The 22,885-nt window shown below is 47.7% G+C and overlaps 1 protein-coding gene across 1 annotated transcript in view; it reads left to right on the top strand.

Annotated features, from left to right (window-relative positions):
- The window catches only part of CSMD2 (CUB and Sushi multiple domains 2), a gene marked incomplete at both ends in the record, with an annotated part of 284,745 nt that overhangs the window by 249,763 nt on the left and 12,097 nt on the right, over positions 1-22,885 (top strand). Inside the window, 11 exons of the mRNA XM_084300478.1 lie at positions 1,293-1,478; positions 1,780-1,974; positions 3,433-3,606; positions 3,975-4,148; positions 7,475-7,648; positions 8,459-8,647; positions 11,507-11,680; positions 14,092-14,274; positions 19,558-19,734; positions 20,528-20,707; positions 21,919-22,092. Of these exons, the coding sequence (XP_084156604.1) occupies positions 1,293-1,478; positions 1,780-1,974; positions 3,433-3,606; positions 3,975-4,148; positions 7,475-7,648; positions 8,459-8,647; positions 11,507-11,680; positions 14,092-14,274; positions 19,558-19,734; positions 20,528-20,707; positions 21,919-22,092 (1,980 nt within the window). The remainder of the gene's footprint in view (positions 1-1,292; positions 1,479-1,779; positions 1,975-3,432; positions 3,607-3,974; positions 4,149-7,474; positions 7,649-8,458; positions 8,648-11,506; positions 11,681-14,091; positions 14,275-19,557; positions 19,735-20,527; positions 20,708-21,918; positions 22,093-22,885) is intronic.

Here is a 22,885-nt window from a genome sequence, read left to right as displayed (position 1 = left end):
GGTCCATGTTACCAGAACGTGACTTTTCTAATATTGCTGATTTTTTAACCTGTGTTTGTGCGCAGAGGGAATAACAGGAAGGTGAATGTGTGTCCAAGTATCAGCATGTGGCTCAGGAGGCATAGGCTCAGCTTCTTGTTCATGTACTAGCTGGGTGAGAGCAGCTCAGGCTACTCCAGGAAGGAATGGTTTTCCTTTTGAGCACTTCAAAAATGCAGACAATTATTTGGGTTAGCTGTTGGCCTCTAAATCAGTGGCTGCTAGCAGGCTCTGCTCATCTCTGTGCCCTGCAGAGTTTGTTGGCAACCCCATTGGGGGGATTTTCTTGCAGGGACAGCTTTACATGTCCCAGCCTTTTCCATTCTGTGCCTGTCCAGATGGGTTGGCTGTGGTCTCCAGCCCAAGCAAGATGGGCATCCCCTAGAGCCAAGCCTCAAAGAGAGGGATGAGAACCTGCGTGTTGGTTTTGGAGGCAAGTCAGGATTTGGCTTCCCAACTCTTCCAAATGCTGATGAAAACAGCACAAGTTCAAGTGACAGACTCCCAGTGCTGGTTTTCCTAGCAGTAGAGAACAGGGCAATGGGGATTGTGATGTCTCATGAAACTCTTGGAGCATAAGTGAACATGATTCTGGTCTGCCTTTATCTGACTGTAGCTTGCATTTCTGTGGCCTGGCTGGCCCCTTTCTGCCCTGTTTGGCCACAGAGTGAGGATCTCAGCAGGAGTAGGGCAGAGCTTCTCTGAAGAGCTGCTGTCTTGAGCAGCCGTTTGGCATTGTGCCTGTTTGAGTTTTCCCCCTGAATTTCCCCCTTACCTTCTCAGTCATAGTGCTAAATTTAGCCCTCCTTCTGGCACTACATAATTATAGAATTTGCTGCCTTCTGTAATCCAGAAGTGCTGTTGGAAAAGGGATTCGGGTTGTCACTGCTGTGGGATGTAAATACAAAACATTATTGCTATCTAATCCTTTATCTCTGTGTGAAAACTTCTGAATACTGTGTTGATGCACTTTGTGTTACAGATGATAGAGAAAATATGAGCCAGCGTCTCTTCCAGCAGGTATCAGTATTCAGTGTTGGCTTTGCTGTTACCGCAGTGATGCAAAGGAGGTGAAAATCTGATCCTCTGTGAAAGCGGGCATTCATTGCGGCTCCTGGGGTTCAATGGGGTGCTGGAGCTTTTGCAAATAGACGAGCTTTGTAGTTGGGGTTTCAGCTCACTTATCACAAATCCGTGATCATATTGGAAGCTGACTGATTTCTCAGCTGTTTTTTTCCCCTCCTCCTTCCCAGCTCTTTCCTGTGGCGTTCCCAGAGCACCAAAGAACGGCGTGGTCTTTGGCAAGGAGTACACGGTGGGTACGAAAGCCGTGTACCAGTGCAACCAGGGCTTCCAGCTGCAGCCCGGGGAGGAGTCCAGCACCGAGTGCCTGCAGGCAGGGCAGTGGAGTAACGGCAACCAGCCCCCGCAGTGTGTGGGTGAGTGGTGGCAGCCCGGGGCCATGCCGCAGGGAATTTGGGAAGCCCCTTCAGTAATATCTTCCTGCCTCATATGTACAATATTTAGGACATCAAGTTTCTAATCCTGTGCAACTTGTGTGTGGTGTCCCCTCTCGTGGTGCCTTGTTTTCCCACCTGTACAATGGGGATGCTAATACTGGCCCCCTTGTTAAAAAGCCAACACGCTCGCTGAAATACCCCAAAGTACCCTAGAGTTAAACACCTCTTAATGCTTTGTCTCCTTTCTCTCCTCTGACTCACCACATTTGTCTGCTTTTAGCTGTCACCTGTCCCGACATCAACAGCATTGCAGTTGAGCACGGTCGGTGGCGGCTGACCTACGAGATCCAGTACCACTACAACGCCCAGCTCATGCTCATCTGTGACCCGGGCTACTACTACACAGGCCAGAGGGTCATCAGGTGCCAAGCCAACGGAAAGTGGAGCATAGGAGAACCGATGCCAACCTGTAAAAGTAAGAGCAGTGAAGCTCAGAAGCCATGCTAGGGGCCACCAGCTGCATGGGATGTCATGCAGAGAATGTGCTTTCTGTTTGCCATTCAGCAGGTGTGCAAGCTCTGCTGTCTGCATGCAAGCACGCCGCAACCCTGGCTGCTCGTGGCAGTGTCTGAGAGCATGGCTGCAGAACTGCTGTGGTAGAAGAGAGTTTGGAGGCAGGGAGAGGTCATCTGTTGATCTGATTCTTGGCTTAATCTAAATGCTTCCGCAAGAACTCGAGCACATTAGCTCATCTGTTGCTGTCAGGTCCCAGCAGCTTCGCTGTCACTGGTGCCAGATGCTCTGAAGTTTGCTTTTAAGAAAGAAAATAAAAAATTCTGATTTAAGACCTAACCTCTTCCAACGTGATGCAAATGCCAAGTTTACGAGGGTAACAGTGTCACCTGTAAATCAAAAGCACCCTTGGCAAACAAGCAGTTCTCAGTCGTTCTGACACAACTGCCATGCCTTGAATCTTTTTTTTTTTATCAAAGGTGGAGATTTTTCTCTCAAGAGTATGGATAGAGGCAGAAAAATTTCTCCTTCAGAATGGCAGCTTTCCCTTCCCTCCTGGCTCTCTTTGTTTCTAGAGATGCAACTGCCAGCTTCAGTGACAGATGTAGTTTTACCCCTGCTAGCTCTTCAGCCAGATCCAGGAGCGTGAGCCTGACCCCATTTTATTTCTTCAGCGTTATTGCCACATAAATTCAAATGACAGGAACTTGGCAATGCACTAAGGTCAGAAGAACCCAGTGTGAGTCTGTTTTCTTGCTGAGTGTGAAAGCTCCCAGAGGGTTTGCAGATCTTTAAGGTAGATAAAATAAAGAGCTGAACTTTGTGGCTGGAGCTGCATGTGCAGTGGCTCCTGTCCAAGCTCCAGCTGTACCTGCGGGAGTTGGATCCCTAGGCTTTCCACTGGGTGTCTTCTGAGGGTTTGATCTGTAGACTTCAGCCCTCTCCTGGAAGTCGCTGTGCCAGAAAAAGCACGGAGGTCTCTGAGTGGCACGTTCTAGTTTGAAAGCACCCATTAATTTTGTGCCATTTTGTGGGTTTTCTGAAAGTCATTGCTTAATGGCTGTATCTGGCAATGGGTTAATAATACAAATATCCCCATATTAAAAACTTCCTGTGTAAAAAGCTTCTCTAATTTCTTCCTAGCCAGTCTTATCTTTATGACTTCACTCGTGTCCTGAAGCAGAATTTTTAGTAGTGCTTATATTTGTCGGCTCATGTAACATGACTGAATTGTTGTTCTGCATGTTTAATAATGTTCTGCACTATTTAATAATCTTTCCTACTCATTTTGGCTTTAATAATGACTTGTGGTGATAAGTGTCTGCACTTCTATAAAAAAAAAAGACACAACAAAAGACAAAAACAAAACCAACTATCTCCCTGCCCATTCTCTCTTACTGTAATTTGGGATCTCTTTCAGTTATCTCTTGTGGAGATCTGCCAACTCCTCCCAATGGCAACAAGATCGGCACGCTGACCAGCTACGGTGCCACGGCCATCTTCTCATGTAATACTGGCTACACCCTGGTAGGATCCCGCGTGCGGGAGTGCATGGCCAATGGACTTTGGAGTGGAGCTGAAGTGAAATGTCTGGGTACGTGCAGAGCATCTGTGTTGTGGTGGTGAACGAGTCCTGGTGGTATTTCAGGAGAAAACAGGGATTTTGGATGTTGATTAAAGAAGGAGCCCGAGTGAGGACTCAGTGCTGCTGAAACATTAGAGTGTTCAGTAAATAGAAAAAGGAAGCAGACTTGGATTGCGTACTGCTCAGTAGATGTGAGATGTTATGAGATTGGAGAGGAGAGCTTTAAAAATGATATGTTGTTTTTGCTGCTGCTCTGGTTTTATTTATTACTGCAGAGACTCAAACTCAGATCCAGCCAGACAGTCAGGTCGGTGTGTGATGACTTCAGGAGGGGCAGGCGAGAGCTCTCAGTGATTCTCCTTGTCTCCCTCCTGCAGCTGGGCACTGCGGTGTTCCCAGTCCCATCGTCAACGGGCAGATCAATGGGGAGAACTACAACTACCGTGGCAGCGTGGTTTATCAGTGCAACCCCGGCTTCCGCCTGATCGGGATGTCTGTGCGCATCTGCCAGCAGGACCACCGCTGGTCTGGGAAGACTCCTGTCTGTGTGCGTAAGTATGTGGTCAGATTTCTTTAGCCCTGGTTATGGGCAGAGGACAAGAGCACACTCAAGGGCCGTTGTTCAGTTTACAGAAAGAAAAAGTAATGTAAGCAGTGAAAAAACAGACTGGGGGGACCAGCCAGCCCTGGTTTTTGCTCAGCAAAGAAATGCTTGCGCCCCAGACTGTTGCTACAGAAGGGTGGATGGGAGGAGAGTTCAGCTTTATTCATAGCTCTTTTCGCTGAAATATTCCTCATTTAAATGAGTGCTGTCAGGTTGGCAGCATCAGCCGAGTTCACTCTGACTCCCTCCCCTCTGTGCAAAGCTGGCCCTTCCCGTTCAGCCTAGCATGTTGCTGGCAGCTCTGGGTCCATACCGGGTCTCTCTATAACTGAGCAGCAATCTCTGGCACTGGTAATATATACTCAAAAGGCAGTTACAAAAATGGCACTGGGGAAGCTGGAGAAATGCAGTCAGGTTTCCAAAAGTGCCGTTGCTTGGAAGTGAGCCTGTTATTTCTCAGGATAGTCCAAAGATGAAACGGGTTCCAGTTGTCGTGCTGGGAACAAATCTGGAGTGGGAAGTCCTGTAGGCAACCACCCGTGTTTTGTGGAGGAGCAACTCGTGGGTTTTCAGGTTACTGTGCTCATTTTTTCTGCTTCCTTGCAGCATTTCACACCTGGGCTCAACAAGGTTGCGTGCCCAGAGTGAGTGCATAGTGTGCAAGCATCCCTGGGGGTTGTGTAGGAGAGAGCTGAGGCATGGCAGGAGCAGCAGCTCTGCAGTTTGGGCTGCTTTGCTTCTTGCCTCTGCTTTGTCAGTTCTACCTTTTTTGCTGTTTTTTGTGTGCTGAGTTTCTAATGGATGAGCTCCGTTGAAGGTGTGGTTTCTGAGGAGAGTTCATCAGGGTGTGGGGAGGTTAAAGGCAGACATCGTCCCCACCAAGCACACCGCTATTATCCCCTTCTTTGAGACCCATGCTCTGTGCCAGAGGAAAGTCAGCCTCTCTTTCTTCCTCTGATCCACATTCATGAGTCACCTTGCACAACCTGCTCATTTATCTTTCCAGTAAATAAGCTAATTAAGTAAGTCTCTAGAGCTCTAACTAAGGTGTTAATAAGTTTAAGCATCTTATCAGTGGACAGTGCATTCCATGCATTTCATATCATGATTCTCCAGGTGTTTACTTCCAACCTCTCATGTCTGGGTTAGGGTTTTACGTGCAGAGGCACAATAGTAACAGCAAGATACGAAGTAAGGAATGACCTGCAAATCAATGAATATGCAGATTCCAGCCTAAAAATAAGAAATGGACTCAAGCTGTAATGGTTAGCAGGGGCTCCTAAAACTGGAGGTGTTCATGTCTAGGATTCTGCATAAGGTTTTAGGAAAAGAATTATTGAGAAGGCTGTCCCTGGTTCTGTAGGCAGGTGTGAATTACTCCAGTGTCTGAGGATGCTCAGCTGAAAAAGTTTTAATTCACTTTTACCTGCCAAGTACATACAAAGTAACCTTGGACCAGGAAATCATATTGATAGAGGTCTTCCCGCTGTCAGGCAGATTCATGGAAATGCAGGATTTTCTAAACATCCATTTTCGTGGATCATCTTGTTCCTTTCAGGAGGGACCAAAACCTTTAGAACAAAGCTCATCTGTATCTGTCTTCTGACTACTGAGCCATCCTGCCACTACTCGGCTCGTTCGTATGCAGTGCCTTTGCTCAGCACTGCTTTGTGCTGGCTTCTGATTCTGGCACCTAAAAGCCTCCCAAGCTTTTGTGCAGAGACCTATAAAGGTGTCTCATGAAGAAGCTGGCCTTGAAGTTATTACACTACATTAGGCCTTATGGATAACATAAATTTAATGTCATTAACGCAGACCACTCTTGAGCTCTGAAATTAGATGGATTGTGGCTTTATTGCTTCTGAATAAGCTCAGGGTACTGTGTGTTACCGCATTATAATTTCCTACCGTCCTGATATTTTCTCTTTAAACCTGCTGCAGTTGCTTGCTCTATGTGAACTGGTCTTTTTGATTCATGCCAACTGGAGGGAGTCTTTTTTTCTGGGAAAGATTCCATCATCTATTTCAAAACCTGCATAATTGTATTCAGAAGTACCTCGGAGAACCTGACATCTGCTTCCTGTAGCACCGAAATGCTGTCTTGCTTCATATTTTTTTAAACCTGTACCTGTCACCAGCTTGCATAAGGAATAAATTCCTGTCCCTGTGGTGTAGTCCAGCCCTGGCAGTCAAACGTGTTATGGATCTTTTGTGGGAATTTCATCTTCCCCTCCGGCTTCCAGTTTTGGCAGCCATACAGCTAAACTGCTGGACTTTTACTGATGGACCATTACCCTGTTTCAGCATGACAATAATCAATATTGGTTTGTCTTCATCTGTCAGAAGATGTTGCATTCCTTAAGCAGCCAAAAAGCTTTTTATGGAGCATCCTGACATTTCTTTTGCTCTGCTGAAAGCAAAGGTCTCCAGGCTTCACTCGCACCAAGGGCTGTGTCCTCCCATCCAGACCTGCTTCTGACAAGGAGCCAGCAGGGTGGCCCAGGCAAAAGCACTTTAATCGTCAGCATTGCCAGCACTCAATGCTGCTCAGCTCCTGCTGCTCCAGTCCCTGCACCTTCCCTACCTGCAGCTGCCCTGGGGACTTGACGTGACTCTGAGCAGGGCCCTTTAGCTCTGCGCCTCCTCGCTGGCCTGAGCTGACATCAGCCACGAGAAAAGGAACTACACAAAAATCCTCATTACAGGGATTTAGTTACAAAGGTTTTCCCCCTGAAGTTGTTCAGACTCGAGAAGGAAGATATAAGCTTTTTAGGCCACATGCTAGAAACCTGATTTTTCTCTTTTTTTTTTTTTTTTCTCTCTTTTTACTATCCCTCCAGGTGTAACTTTATACTGCAGTGAGCATACATCTGACTTACACCAGGGAGGGGGAGGAAAACATCAGGTTTCATGGCTGCGTGTGCAATGCCCAGGGTAATGTAAGGCAATAGATTAATAGCAGTAGCCAGGATTTTTGAAGAGGAGCTCTAGGGATTTACAGTATAAGTCAGTGAGATGCTGGCACTCAGCTGCTTAGAGAGGGGTTCAGAGAATTTCTTATGCCAGTAAAATGAACAAAGGTACCGTGTCCTCAGCTTGATTCAGTATTTCAGCAGAGCAGGCCACAGATCTTTGAAGTCAGTGTGGGTTTCAGAGTTGATGTGGGTTTTTTCCATGGTTGCCCTTCCTGTTTGGTTTTTATTTTTTTTCCCCCCACTGGATAATCCACGTTCTTCCAGGCAGAGAATTAACATCTCCCATTTCTGATTGTAGCCATCACCTGTGGCCACCCTGGCAACCCTGCCAATGGCTTGACCCAAGGGAGTCAGTTCAACCTGAACGATGTGGCCAAGTTTGTGTGCAACACGGGGTACCGCCTGGAAGGGGCATCGCAGTCCCAGTGCCTGGCCAACGGGCAGTGGAGCAGCAGCCTGCCTGCCTGCCGTGGTAAGTCATCTGCTGCCACCCCCTAGGTGGCTTGGACTTCATCCTCTGTGCACCTCCCTCGTTGTTACTCTGGGTTCCTGAAATCCAGCCCAACACCGGCATAAATTCATCTGTAAAACGTCCTAGCTCCTCAGGAATGTGTGAGTGATGCTTGAACTCCAAGGGCCTGTTTAAATGTATCAAACCTGATTTTCCTTTGGGCTTCACTTAAAGCTCTTAATGGGCTCTGCCCAGCCTCTACATCCTCCAAGACATTGAATTATTTGCTGTAAGTGGGGAGTACAAAAGAAAATATCAAGCCAGACCTTTAGTAGAGGTCCTCCTGGTAACCCTAGACCAGTTTACTCAAAGCAAACTCTTTGGCCTTTGCTGCAGAGCCCCTTTCCTTACAGGCTGCCCTACTTACACTGGTATTAACACTCCAGTTCACTTACCAAATTCCCTCCCCTCCCTGCACTCCCTTCATCTGTATTCCATTAATCCAGTATCTCTCTTGATACTGTTGCTGTGTTGGTCAAGAAATCAGCCCTTCCCTGATTTGGGACCAGAGAGGAAGGCTCTGCTGCTGAGCTCTGTGTGGCAGGACAGGAGCCTGCAGGATTGCCTCTCCTCTCTTTACTTTTAATAAAGACTTTTTCTATTTCTGGCCCCAAATAATCTTAAAAAAAAATAAATAAATAACACCTGAACTGTGGAATATGTGATGAATATGTGATTTGCAGTTTCTTCCCCTTTTCCTGCTCATTTTTGAAGAATCCTTTGTTCTTTGTTACACCCTTTGTTTTGTATTTTTTTGTTGTTTGTTTGCAGTTATAAACTGTACTGACCCCGGGCACCTGGAAAACAGCATCCGTCAAGTGCAGCCAAGTGGTCCTCACAGATTCAGCTTTGGAACAACTGTCTCATATCAGTGCAGCCATGGATATTACTTATTGGGTACCCATGTACTGACCTGTCAGGGGGATGGCACTTGGGACCGTGCCCTCCCACAGTGTCTTTGTAAGTTCTCCAGAATAATACCCGTTTTGTCAGGGCGTTGGGTCGTACTCCACAAACCCACCACAGGTTTTTCTCCCGTGTAGTTCTCTTGTTGCTTAAGCTGAATGGTTATGTCAAAAGTCTGGATCCAAAGCCCTTTGTAATCCATGGGAACCTTTCCATATGTTTCACTGGGCTCTGGATCCTGTCCACAAAAGGAAAATAAGTGATCAGAGGAGAGAAACCATATTAGACAAGGATCGTTTCCCTCTGCAGGTGAAGGCAGCATCCTCTGAGTTTTACTGGTTCCGTGAGGCTCCAGCAGAAATAGTGCAGGTAGAGAGGAGAAGCCTGGCTTCTGCACCACAGGCTTTCACAGGAAGCAGCATCAATTAGCCTGACCAAGGACAGAGCATATTTAGCGGCAGCCAGGCATGGCTGAGTTTCCATACACCCACTCATCCCCGTGGCTTCGGAGGAGGGAAATGATGGTGTGGTGGTGAAATACTCACAGCCTTTATTCTGCTGCAAAGCAGGTGGTAAAGAGGATTTGCTTCTTGACTTGTTCTATATTTTTTCTCCCTTCCTTAGAGCATCCTTGCCCTTTCTGACATTGCGGTTTGCAGAGAGAATTGGGAGGTTCAGAGCAACGATTTGGCTTAAGGGATATTTCCAAAAGTATAGAAGACCTTATGTAGAAGGACACAAAATCTCTTGCTGGTCATGTGCTGTAGTAGTTATACCTAGTCTGGGAGCTCCCCAGACATTTTATGAAAGGTGTCAGTGGTGTTGCCCTCTGTCATGCCCTTGGCATTAGCAGCCAGGGGCTGCGCCCAAAGAGCAGTGCAGAGATGACACCCACAAGTCTGAGTCTTGACACAGCATCTCAGGAGTCTCCTGGACATAAAAATCCAAAAAATCCTCCACGAGGATGAGAAAGTGTTTAGTGCATTTAGTATTGCACATAGACAAAAAAAAAAAAAAAAACCACCATCAGGACTGAGACCTGGGTTTTGTGAGTTTTGTGCTAGTATTTCCTTCTTGGACACTAATGCAATTGGGATCTCTTGTCACCTAGCATAACGAATCAGTAAAGCAGTCAAAAAATGGATCTCCTTAAGTACAAAAATCAGCTGAGCTGTTCCAAAGCCACAACTGTTTCTTTTTTATTTCTTTTTTTTTTTGTATTATCCTTTGACACTTAAACACAAAAAGTAGTTTTCGGTACATTTTTCTTTGCTTTTGTTAGCAGCATGCCACCTTCTTGCGTTTACAGCACCTTGCACAGGCTGTGGGAATTGACAAGTGATAACCACGTGTTAACACAGCTGCAGGGACTCCAAGGCAGTAGTTTCCTCTAAAAGCTGGGAGCCTGATATTTCGGGCTTCTCCAGTCCGCAGCTGTTCAGCTCAGTGAAAGGAATCTCCTTTCTTCAAATGCTGAACATCCATTGACTTGGAGGATTTGTGGGCATTCTCAAAACTTTGGAAATTCCAGTCAGTTTTACAACTGATTCTCTGATTCGTGGCCTTAATAGTTTAAAACAAATATGAATAATAATATAAGAGATTCTTGCATGCCTTTGTTTTCTTTCTGTGTCAACCTTAGGATGTGCTCAGGGCTGAAACCCATACCCCTTAAAGGTGTTTATAGCTGGGTGTCTGGAATTACAATGGACTTTCTAAAACATAAGCCAAGAAGCTTGACAGGCTTGGGCTGAGAATTTTGTCTCATGCCTGTTTTTGAAGAGGAAGTAAAACAGTGCTGATCTCCTTCAAGGGGTGGGAGAGCAAACCCGGTAAGGAAAGTACATGGGAGCAGAGCCTAATGCATCAGAAGAAACAGTCTTCCTGCTGTGTACATAAATCCTTTAAAAACCTCAATACTGCCACAGGTTTTAAGCTTAGCTGAGTCTGCTGGAGTATCTGTTATTAAATTGTTAGTTACAGTGTGAGTTTAAGTATTAGCTATCAAACCCATTTCTTTGCAAAGCGTCCTTGGTTTTAGTCACAGCTCTGCACCAATATATTTCAACGCCCACATGCCCAAACATAAGCGTGCTCTCCTTTTTATTGAAACATACATCATGTTTTCTACCTAATGCCAGTATTTGTATTTTTAGACTCTAGTGGAGGGAGAGAACATATCCGTTACGGATGCTTTCCTTCAGAAACCAAACGATGCATGGTCTTGACGCTGAGGATCCTCATCCAAACCTCTCTAGTAGTCCCTAGATCTGTTGGTATATTTGTCAACACCCTCACTGTCTCCACTTTGATTGCCAAGCTAAAGCAAACCTATTAATTATTGTTAGTGGCGGTGATTGTTTTTTTGTGTTGTTTTTGGTTTTGTTTTTGTTTTTTTTTCACTAGTAATGGCTGAGTGAGCAGTGCTCCATATCTACCAGGATAATTTCCTCAGATGTGACACAGCATCGAGTAATCGATTACAGCTCTGTGTTGACAGGACGTGGCACTGCCGGGTGTGGATGAGGATGAGGGTGTGCGTGGAGATGCTCATGTTTAAGAAGGGATGGGTCCCCAAGGAACCTGCAAAGTGCCTGTCAGTGTCAGGAGCAGGCATTTACGCACAAACCCTTGGCAGTTGTTGCAGGAGCAGCGTGTGTCCCCCACAAGGACGCAGTACAAGGTGTGCTGTGCCATACCTGCGCCCTGCCGTGAGCCCATCACTGGGGCTGGGCACCACCATTTGGGGGGCTCAGACCACTCTGGGGCAGATGTGTGGGCTCTGAGCAGCCAATAACCCAGGTAGCAACCTCAAACACGCAGGGCTTTGCCATGTACCTGCTCTGTCTGCCTCTGAACGTGTCCCCCAGGCAGTTCCCTCGTGGCTGAAGCTGTTTCATCCATCTCTTGCAGTGGTCTCTTGCGGGCACCCGGGCTCCCCACCGCACGCCCAGATCTCAGGTGACAAGTACACCGTCGGCTCCGTGGTCCGGTACAGCTGCCTGGGGAAGCGGACTCTGATCGGCAACTCCACTCGCATGTGCCAGCTGGACGGGCGCTGGAGCGGCTCCCTGCCACACTGCTCAGGTGAGCTGTACTCAGGGCAGGAGGAGATGGCACAATCCTGTCCCTCGCTGCATAAAGAACACTGCTGCTCCTTATCCTGCAAGGGGGCAGCCTGGTGGGCTGTGCTGAGCTGGAGAAATGTGTGTGTGCTACAGAGATTTTGGATCGTGGAATGCTGAAAATCACTGTCTCAGCTATCCAGTCTCCTGCAACTTGGATGATAAGCACTGGCAGAGAGTAAACCACGAAGCTTGCAAGAGGAGGAATAAATCACTGCAGCAAATGTTTGTGGCAGGAGGAGTGCTGCAGCCTGCTGGTTACAGTTTTCTCCATGCAGAGTCTGTGCAGGGTGAACGTGTCTTAGGAAAAATCAGGTCCCTGCATCCTAACTCCAGCATCTGACCCTTCTGTGCATGCGTTCCAGTAAAAGAGCACGTGTGGCCCCTTTCCAAGGCCTGACATCTGCTGTTATGGCACCGTAGCTGTCCCAGGTCTCAGTACCTCAGCTGGGAGCAGTTTGGCCGCAGAATTCCCTCCTTGCTCCCGTGCCAGTGAGAAAGGGTCTTGCATTGAAAACATCCTGATCAGTAAAAATGTCCCTGGTGAGATAGGTCAAAGTTGTGTGGGATACAAAGAGATATTCTTGCCAAGCCTTCCTGAAATCAGGGCATTGGGATCTCAACTGATGGCCTCCACTGGAAGGGAAGATGCTGAATAATTGGCAGGATGCTGTACAAAGCCCTCTCCGTGCCATCCTGTCACTCGTTCCTTGGAGAGCACAGATAGAGACAAAATAAGAACTTAGCTGGAGCAAAGCAGTTGGGACAAATGTTAATTTTTAATTGTACCACTTAGATTTAGCAGCTGCACTTGACCAAATTTAACCTCTGCTTTGGAAGGGAAAAAGCAATGAGGCAGAGTCATCCTCATACTCAGAAGCCGTGTCTGCAGAGCAGAGTTCCTGATCTGTAGCTGCTTGGAAGGGTTTTCTGCTCTAATGCGTCCCTTTTTCCCCGTGCAGTTTTCACTGTCACTTCTGTCGTCTTTTTGGGTGGATTTTGGGGATATTCAGCATTACTCTGACTAGTTCTTCCTAACATCTGCTGTGTGTGATTTTTCTGAACAACTTTGTGGAGGCAGCTTTAGACCAGTGCTGGCTGTGCCTGAGGGGTCCTCCCTGACCCGGGGCCCAGTGAACGCCCCATGCCTCAGAACCAGGATCTCCACCCAACAGCCTGGGGAAGGAGCCCTCTTTTACCCCAAACTCAGGTGCTAAAATTACCAAAGCAGTGAAGAATGAAGCCTTTACTCATGTTCCTCTATTTTACTGTAACAAGAACACAAAACTCTAGCCCAGGGCCTCATTCCCCGGTGCAAGTTCTTGCTGGAAGCTGGAGCAGGAAGCGCAGAGGCTTGTGTCTTCTCTGCCTTTTGCTCAGAGGAGGTTTTTCAAGGCCACTTTCCCAACCCAGGGTGGAGACTGGGAGCTCAGATTGTCTCCATTGTGCACCAAAGATCCCTACTGTCTGATGGCAACTCCTGTGCAATGAAACAAAAGATTTTGATGTAAGTTGGTATGAAAGAAACTGTTGAGCCTGCAGCGTTCTCCCCCTTCTTTTTAAAAGCAAGCGCTTTTTCCAGGTGATGAATATGTTCATTATATTTTACATTGCACGTAACACTGCAAAGGTTGTACCTGCAGCAAAGCACAGAAGGCTCGGGAACTGGGAGCTTCATTGCTAGCTGCAGGAGTGGAGTAGTCTTTCCTGGCTTGGGGGTGGATGTGTTTACACAGATCATTAGCAGAGAAAGCCAAGAACAGGCATACATGGTGTGAGCCTGCATCAGGCAGTAAAGAGGTGGGCATTTCTCCAGCCTGCTTCAGCGAACCCCCACGAGGCATCTGCTGCAGCTGCTCCCTTCCTCCTGTCCCCCTAACTTAGAGCCAGCAGCACAAAGTGTTCACAACTTGTACAAGCGGATGGTTCTCAGCTGGATCCCTATCGCCTCCGTGCTCCAAACCCAACAGCTTCTTGTTCTGCAAATACAGTAGGGCTTGCTGAGGTGGCTTGGAGCATGTTGTAATTTCTGCTTGGAGGGAAACCATCCACATGACTGATGCTGGCAACCAAGCTGCTGTCTGCTGGAGCAGCTGCCACGGAAAGCAGCTGCAGCTGGTGAGGACTCCATCTTGAGATTCAGGAATTAGGGCCATATTTTGCAACCAGCTTAAAAACAATGTGTTCCCGAAGTCGGGGGACATTTCATGGGGAACTTTCCCTCTCTGCTGGAAGCCAGTCAGAGAGTTAAACTGAGTCAGCCACACGATCCAGATCTCTGTGCTTGTCCTCTGAAAGTGTGCTGTGCAGGGGGGACAAGGGTCAAGCCCCAGGGCTCACTTACCTGATGATATTGTGCTCTCTTCTTAACAGGAGGCAGCCAGGGCGTGTGCGGTGACCCTGGGATCCCGTCTCATGGCATTGGGCTGGGAGATAAGTTTGATGTAGACAGCATGGTCCGCTTCAGCTGCGAGCCTGGGTACACGCTCCGGGGTTCATCCGAGAGGACCTGCCAAGCCAACGGCTCCTGGAGCGGCACACAGCCCGAATGCGAAGGTACTTCTGCAACCCCACAACTCCTGTGCCACACCAATACTGCCTCAGGGTCGACCTCCTGGCCATCCCAGCCCCTTGGTTTGGTTAGGAGGCCATTCAGGTTCTTGCCAACATCAGGACTGAGGTACAGAGCAGTTAGAGCCTTTGGGCACTGGTCCTCACTTTGTCGTCCTCCTGAGAGCATCGCTCACTGCAAGAATCACGGGGTGAATTTCTCATTCTGCATCCCACACCCAACTAGGTGGTCCATTTTGGCTGCAGATCTGCAGGTCCGGTACCACTGATTAATTGTTGCTTTATCAAAGAAATGCATCAGAATGAGTAATGTGAATAGACTCAAACCGCTGTTAAAGCTGGCACTGGCACATGCAAGAGTCATTTACATTAAACACAAATGCAAAATGCAAATTATAATCCAGTAAGCATATTTTTGTATTTAAAAAAACCCAAACCCCTTATTTTCCTATTTGAAGGAATCAAGTGAGACCCCATAATCCAATGTAATAAACCCCCAGCCAGATTCTCTGAGCTGTGCTGCTTACTGCTACTGTTTTATAAAAGTGTTTAAAAATCAATTGGGGAAAGAACAAAAGCCAAAATGAGGCAGGATACCAAATGCAAGGAGACCTGGGCAAGTGCTTCTCTCCAGCTGATTTGAAAGCCAAAAGCTCAGAGACAGTTTGCAAATGAATTGGAAATTTATTCCAAATTGATGGAGCTCTTGATTGAAAAGACATTGAATCATGTTATTAATACACTCAGGTCTTGGTGTTTTTTTTCATTCTGTTTTTTTTTTTTTTTTTTTTTTTTTTCTCCTTTCAGTAGCTCTGTTCATTAATCTCAGGATAAATAACCCGTCGGGTTCCAGAGGCACCAAAATAAGGATCCCTGGCAGATTTTTTCATACTTTATGAATAATAATAACATTAGGCCTATAATGTAGTCATTTAATGTTAAGTGCTGACTGGCCAATATAGGAAAGTAATTTACAGTGATGAGCAGTGAGCTATGTCTCTGTCATTTGTATGCACGGCAAGTTGCACGCGCTACGAGGTGTTCTTATGGCTGCACTTTGGAGTGTTATATGCAAGTTTATGGAACAGGTAGCTATAGGAGACGGAGGGGAGAGATTAATTTTGAGCAAATGAAAATGAGGGCTGAGTGCCCAGGCAGGTGCTTGGAAGGAGCAGGCATCTCTGCTGACGTGGAAAAGCTCCAGCGTGGCAGCGCAGCCACTCGGCACCTCAGCGGGGCATTAGCTGTGACTCAGCCACTTGTTCGCAGCTCTCAGCCACCAAATTGAGCAAAATCAAGCCTGATGGGGCTTCACAGGTCACCAGCGCTCACCTGCCCAGGGAATTCAATGCAAATTGCTCTCCAGATAAGCTGCAAAATGAGCGCAGAGGGTCTCGGTCCATTCAGCAGGAGGTGTGGGCCCACTGGAGATGAACACAAGCGCGCAGACACCATGCAAATCCTACCACGTAAGTAGAAGGAAGAGGAGAGGAGCTGTTATTTCCATTTCAGAGAGAGCAAGCTGCCGTAATAGGTTCAATTACAAAGCCTGCGCTTGTCTTTGAAGTCAAGGAGCTGATTGTTGGACTGGCAGTGGCTTCCTGCGTCAGGACCAGTACAGCCAGCTGGTCCATGGAGGGGATGTAAGTGTATGAGAGTGCTGGGCTTCACAAAGGATGACCTTCAAACTCATCAGCTTTCAGTCCTGCTACCTTTTACCAGCTAGAATATTTCCATAAAAACCAAAGGAGCAGGGAGGCAGGAAGAAGCCACAACTGATTTCTCCAAAATGTACAAATTATTTGAAATGAAATTAATTGGAGAGACTCCTCCTGGGACTCCTGCTTCAGTCTGTTTTACATTGCTCCAGCTTTGTTGTCCCGAGTAAGAGCAGCTTCCCTAGCTTTCTAAAAATGGCAAACCTCGTTTAACATCAATTTCCAGCAAGTTTGTAAGATGTAAATGACATTTTAGATGTGTTTTTCCTTCTTTCTCCTCCTTCCTGATGCCCCATGTGTGCTCACGGAGTGGTGCAGGAGGGGGTTCACCAGTCGTACTCTGCTGCGTGCTCCCTCCTCCACTCAGAAGCCGAGCAGAAATTTGCTTTTATAATGTTTATTGTTTCACCAGTTGAATTAAAACTGCATCCAAAATGAGGTGGGGCCCTGGCTGCTCTTTGGCAGTTTCAGTAGACAGCAACGTGTTTATTTAATGTGATAATGCAGGGGGAAGGAACTGAGTTTTGTCTCATCCCAGTCTGACTACCGAGGACATGCGAGGTGGCAGAGCTGGGATTTGGATTTAGTCTTCTTTTTGCTTTCTCTCTCTGCATAGTTAGGTGGAATGTGGGTTACTGGTTAAATTAAACAGCATGGAAATTACCAGCCCTGGAGCAAAGGCTGTGAGACTCCTAGGCTCTCAGCTGTGTCTTATTCCAGCAGGAGGTTTTGCCTGATGTGTCAGACATCATTAGGGGAGTGTTTCAGCCGGTCGGTCAGGTGGCAGCAAAGCCCAAAAGAAGGATCGACGGTTATAAAGATTAGGGCAGTGGGGGACGCGCAAAGGACACTGTATTCACATGCCACCTCGAGCACAGTCAGATGTGCACTTGTGCTCTGTGAGAAGTCACCAGCCCTCAGCTTTTCCTCGCTGCAGGTTGTGAGCAGCAGGGCTCGCTGCTCCCTTGCAGGAGGGTGCCCTTCTCCTGGCACTGGTGAAGGCAAGGAACTTGCCTTCATCCTGGAGCTTTATCCTGGAACTGATCCCCATTTTTTTTCCTGCCACAGGGAAGAGTTTCTGATCCCTGGCAGTGGCAGAAGTTGGGACCTCTGTGCCATGCGCTTTGCCAGGGTGCCCAGCCAGGCTCATCCCTCTGCCAGCGTGCTGGGACTGACTGCGTTGCATGGCTGGTGGCTCTCTGGGGGTTGTTTCTCTGGCTGCCTTCTGGCTCCCGGCTGATTTCACAGACAAATCTCACCACCAGCTCAAAGCATTTGTTTTTAGAGCACTCACCAGACGGCTTTTGCTGATTGTGATGCTCTGTCTCATCTTCCTTGTGGCGCAGGGCACTCTCCTTGTCTTTGGCAGAGATGCTGATGGCTTTTAGCAAGCCTTTCAGTGGTGTTTGCTAAAAAGAACTTCACAGAAATAACTACAGGAACAAAATTTACTTTTGATAAAGAAACAAACCCAGAAACCCCAAGGTGGGGAGCTCTGTAATAACCCACAAATCCCAGAGATGTCTGAAATGTTTCCATAGCAGCACGGGGACCTTTCAGCAGTGCGCGTGGCTGGCGCTGTGCGTGCGCGCCGTGGTGCTCTGCAGCCCAGCAGAAGTTTTGCTCGGTAGGGATGCTTTGTGTGGTGGGAGCCGACTGATAACCAGGGCTCCTGGGTCTTCTGCAGGGAGATGTGTGCTGCTTGGGTCTCAGCACACAGGGTCTGGGCTCCTGGGCTTGTCTGTCATAACTTCTGGAGCGTGGCAGAAACTGAGACTCGGGTGAGACGAGTGGCTGCCGGCGCCTCCTGCGCTCCTTGCAGCAGCTGAAAGTCAAACCTTCCTTGTCATATCAGTCATTTCAAGTTAGTGTCGTTTCCTGGAATATTTCCCCGGTAAAGAAGCAGCAACTGCAAGAAATCCCCATTGCAGCTGATTTTCAGCTTATTCTCTTGAATTTTGACTTAAAGATAATTGGGTTTGAGGTTCTTCAGGAGACGTGAGTGGATATGACTATGGGACTTCCAGGGTATTTACGATTTATACTCTGTTAAAAACAGTGCAAAAACAGTTTTCTTTTGGGGTCTCATTCATTTTTCATCTCCAACTGAAGCCACAGGGAATTATTTACCCACTTACTGCTCACTTGAGTGATTGGATCCTACATATATATAATTTATGATTTTAAGTTTAAGGCTTTTCATCCTTACATTTACAGCTTCTTTTATATCTGCACCACGGAGGCTGCAGCTGATGTACACTGAGATTACCCAATTTCCATAAGTCTCCTCTTAGTCACAGAAGTAATATTTTGGGGTCATCTGTGCATGTTTGGCCACAGGCATCTGTGGAGGAGGCTGGACGGGAGAGAACAGCTGATGTATGGACCAGCGGTGAAACAGTAATTTCAAGCTTTTTCTGGGTTGATAGAATCTGACTTTTATCCCAGCATCTCTTGGAAATGAGACGCGGAGACACTGGCTGCATGAGAAATCCATAACGAGAGAGCACCTCGGATGGCGTTGGTGCCATGCAGAGTTTCTGTGCGCACAGTCCAGAATGGTTATTAGTTTCCTCCTGTTAGACAGATACGCCTCCAACAAGCTCATATGTTAACAGGCTGTCAGCAAACTAAGTGACAAGGAAGAGGGAGACTTCTCTCCTTGCCTTGGTGGCTTCTGCTCGCTGCTTTCCTGCTGTGGCCCAAAGTTGTGTTTCCCACTGGAGAAGGGCTGGCAGTGGCGTGTTGGGTGCACGTGCCAGGGGGGCTCACCTCGTGTGTGCCCAAACTGATGCTCTTGCAGAGACCATGGCACATTGCCAGGGAGGGGAAGGAGCAAGGGATTTCCTTGTCAAAGATCCAGGTAGCTTAAGCCTTTCCTTGATTCCTGTGATTTTCTTTTATGTCTTGTAATTTCAGAGTAAATGAGGGCTGGGTGCAATTACTGCAGGTGCTTATTTTGTGCTGACAGGGCTTCATGCATCACCATCCACTCCAACGCCCTTTTACTGCTGTGGTGCGTTAGACAAAAAATTGGGGCGCTGACAAACCTGTAATTGTCTTCCCACAACGTTCTCCCTCCTCCAAAGGCCTACCCGGAGATAACCAGGCAGTGGTGGTGCCGCAGGGGGAGGGCAGCAGGCTCCCTCGCTGCTTTCCTTCCTCTGAACTCTGCAAAGCTCTCGGCTAGAAGAAGACCTCGACATCAAGCAGACGACAAAAAAGTTCTTCATGCAGCCTGGAGGAGCAGCCAGGAGGCCTGGCTGTGGTTCTGAACTGTGGGATCCACCCAGCAGGAGAGGGGTCCAGGTGCTTCAGGACCGACTGCCTGCAGGGATGCTGTAGGACCCATTGCTCGGGGGGTACCCGGTGGCAGTGATGCTGTGGGACCGATGTGGCTGGCTGCCCACAGAATAGCCTGCTCTGTCCGATTTGATCCGGTGGCTTTGCGGCTAATCTGCCTTCTGTGTCAAACAGTCAGCTGCAGGATAACAGCCTTGTTTCTCATTTGCAGGGATTGCTTTTTTAACCTGGCCGTTTTGCTTTCTAGTTATATCCTGTGGAAACCCTGGGACCCCCAGCAACGCGAAGGTTATATTTAACGACGGCTTGGTCTTCTCCAGCTCCATTATCTACCAGTGCCGGGAAGGCTACTACTCCACAGGGGTGCTGAGCAGGCACTGCACCGTGAACGGGACGTGGACTGGGACCACTCCAGAGTGTACAGGTGGGTGCTGGGATGGGTTCCTGCACGAAGAGCTCTGAATTGTGCTGGCCAGGCTCTGCGGGCAGATTGTCAGTGTGTTGAAGGCTGGCTGTGGATGCGCACACGAGTGCTCTGCGCTGAGAAATTCAGCTGAACTGCCTGCTGCCAGCACCAGTCACTGCGGCTGCAAGCTCTGTGACTGCCTAATGGAAAACTCTTGCTCTGGGTTTGTCTTTTTCCAGCTGGGTGAAGGGAGCTCCGTAATAACTTCCATGAGTAGATGTCAAATGTTCTGGAGGGGCTCCTGGGGGGCTCTCCGGAACGTGAGCGGTCCTGCCATCGGGAGCCACCACGTGTGGGGGCAGAGCCCATGCCCAGAGGCCCTCGGTGAAGGCTCTGGGTCTCTCTGTGCCTCTCTCCTTCCTCCAGCAGGAGCACAGCTGACAGCAGATGTGGTTTTGCGTAAGAGACAGTAACTAGGCTGAGGAGCTAGCCCAGATCTGACCCAGGTTTTATTTGATGTTTAACGTGTGCTAATATTTATTCTTGCAAGGCCTTAATGTGCCATTAACATCACTCCTCGCTCCACTGAGTAGAAGCAAAGTTTCCCCCACGTGTTACAGCCCAGCCTGCCCCAGCTAGCTAGCACAGCTCTCCAACTCCTCCGTGCTGTAAAAGCTCCCTTCTCTGTGACTAGTGGGCTACATCCTGCTCTGGAGAGTGTTCAGGACCACCAGGTTTCTAGGATCACAGCTCCAGAAGTATGAGACGAGGGACGGTGAGCCACAAGTGCCTCTTTCTTTTCCTTTGGCAGTGATCAACTGCGGTGACCCCGGTGTCCCAGCCAACGGCATTAGGCTGGGTGGGGATTTTACCTACAATAAAACGGTGGTGTTCCAGTGCACGCCTGGCTACATGATGGAGTCAGACAGGGCATCCTCTCTAACATGCACGAAAGACCGGACCTGGAATGGCTCCAAACCTACCTGCAAGGGTAAGAGTAAATATGGGAGGTTTTAAGTTTTATGGGCCACCAAGTTTGTTTAGCCTGGGACATGAGGTATTAGGCACTAACTACTGCATAGTGCCTGGAGCCCACCTAGGGGTTTCTTGGTCCTATCATTCAGTCTGTCCCCTGTGTTTATAGCACTTATTCAAATTACTCAACACCTGGCTATCTTTAGGTCTATCAGTTATCACATCATGCCCTGGGGAGGAGGGAATTGCCATTATTCCTAGGGTAGAAGAAGAAAAGTGAAGCACGGAGAGCTAAGTGACTTACTCGTCACAAAAACACAGATCAAACTTGAATGAAGCGTTCTGTTTTGCGGGCACACACTTTTGCCATCATCTTGAAGTCTGAAAAATGTTTCTTCCAACTCCTTTCATTATTTCTCCATTCTGAGATTGCCTCTCTAGTTCAGAGATAGGAAAGGGAAATAATAGAACAGTTGCAGGACAGGCTGGATCTCTTCTGCCAGTGTTTTACTCCCCCACCAAGAGTAGATAAGGCTTGTAGCAGCAGCTGTATACTTCTTTTGCAATCTGGAAAATTTACCTGTCATGATTCTGATAGAAATGCAGACCACGTAGAAACTTCCAAATATACTCCAGTTCCTTCAGAGGCTGTAAAGAGCAATTCTTACACTCCTCTTTCATTCTCACCACTGAGCTAATGTTGCAGGAATAATATAGAATGTGGCCAGAGCCTCATTTGGAGGCTAGGTTGATTTGCATGAGCTTAGCATCTTTCCCAGTGCTCCCCTGAGCTGAAAAGCAAAGCACTGCAAAAATGTCATATTAAAACGCCCTAGAGTGAACGAAATACAGGCTGGTTATTGATTCAGCTGCTAATCTGAGATTCAGCCTGGTTTTCCAAAATCCATGAATCTTTCAGGGAGTCTTAGATGAGTTTTCACACTAAGTCAGGCTGGATTCTTACCTTCACTTGGAAGTGAACGCAGACTCAGAAATCTGACTTCAAGATTTGGGATTTGGCTAACTCCAAACTTCAAAGTAAAATCCTAGGGTTTACAACAGCATACACAGCTGGAAAAGTTTGTAACCCCCTCCCTACTAGACCAGTCCCAGGAGATGCTCTTTGAGAGCAGCATATAACTTTGATCCGACACGAATTTGCTTGTTAATGAAAATAACTATGCTGAGAAGTTGAGAGAACCGATTATGCCTTTGTTTTTCATTCAGCTATCATCTGTAAATCCCCGCAAGACATCCCCAACGGCAAAGTCGTGGGCTCGGATTTCAGCTGGGGCTCCAGTGTGAGCTACGCCTGCCTGGAAGGGTACCAGCTCTCCCTGCCTGCTGTGCTCACCTGCGAGGGGAACGGGACATGGAGTGGGGAAATTCCCCAGTGCTTCCGTGAGTACAGCTCTGTGTCTTCTTGTATGAGCTGGGAGGAGGGCTGGGCTTAAAGCCCAGGCGTTTGATGCCCTTTCTCCAACACCTCTGGTCTCCATACAACTGCTTTTAGTGACAACTTTGTCCAGCCTGGCAGTGTCACAGAGGGGCCATTTTCAGCATGCATGAAGTTAAATATCTGGACACAATCACTCAGCCCCTTTTAATGTAGGTGTGAGGTCCAGTCTGCAATGGGTTTGAACCCCTTGCATGTTCCTGTCTGTGAGGCATCTTTAAAACTCTGGCTGCTTGTCTGCGTGTCTCCTTAGAGACTGAGTTTTCTGAAGCCAGGGCTCCTGAAACGTTGCCAACCCTTGGCAAAGGGCACTGCGGTGTTGCAGCAGAAGTTAGCAATGTTTTGTGAAGGCAGAGCTTTGGCTGGTTGGAAACCCATGTGCTTGATAAAATAGCTAATGCAAAAAATTAGTTAAGTGTCTCATAATGATAAAGGCAGATTTGAGTTTCTTTTCCTGGCTGAATGGCTGGCAGCTGCACAATAGCCATTTTCATATTAAATCATACAAAGCCCTCACTGTGTTCCTTGCACCTTTCCCTGGATCTTGTATAATTAGTGGGCTTTCTGTGTGACATGGAACCGCACAGCAATTTGACATCGTGCAATTAGAGATGCATTTTATAACTAAGCATGCTGCTAGGGGAAAAAAAAAAAAAAAAAGAAAAAAAAAAAGAGAAAAAGAAAGAGAAGGTGGGGAGAAGGTGGAAGTTAATTAACAGCAGTTGGCAAAAAAAAATT

This window comes from Netta rufina, assembly GCF_964035555.1.
Source record: "Netta rufina genome assembly, chromosome: 23".
In the NCBI taxonomy this organism is placed as follows: domain Eukaryota; kingdom Metazoa; phylum Chordata; class Aves; order Anseriformes; family Anatidae; genus Netta; species Netta rufina.
The sequence above is the reverse complement of the archived record's forward strand: the minus strand, read 5'-3'. Positions and strand labels throughout refer to the sequence as shown.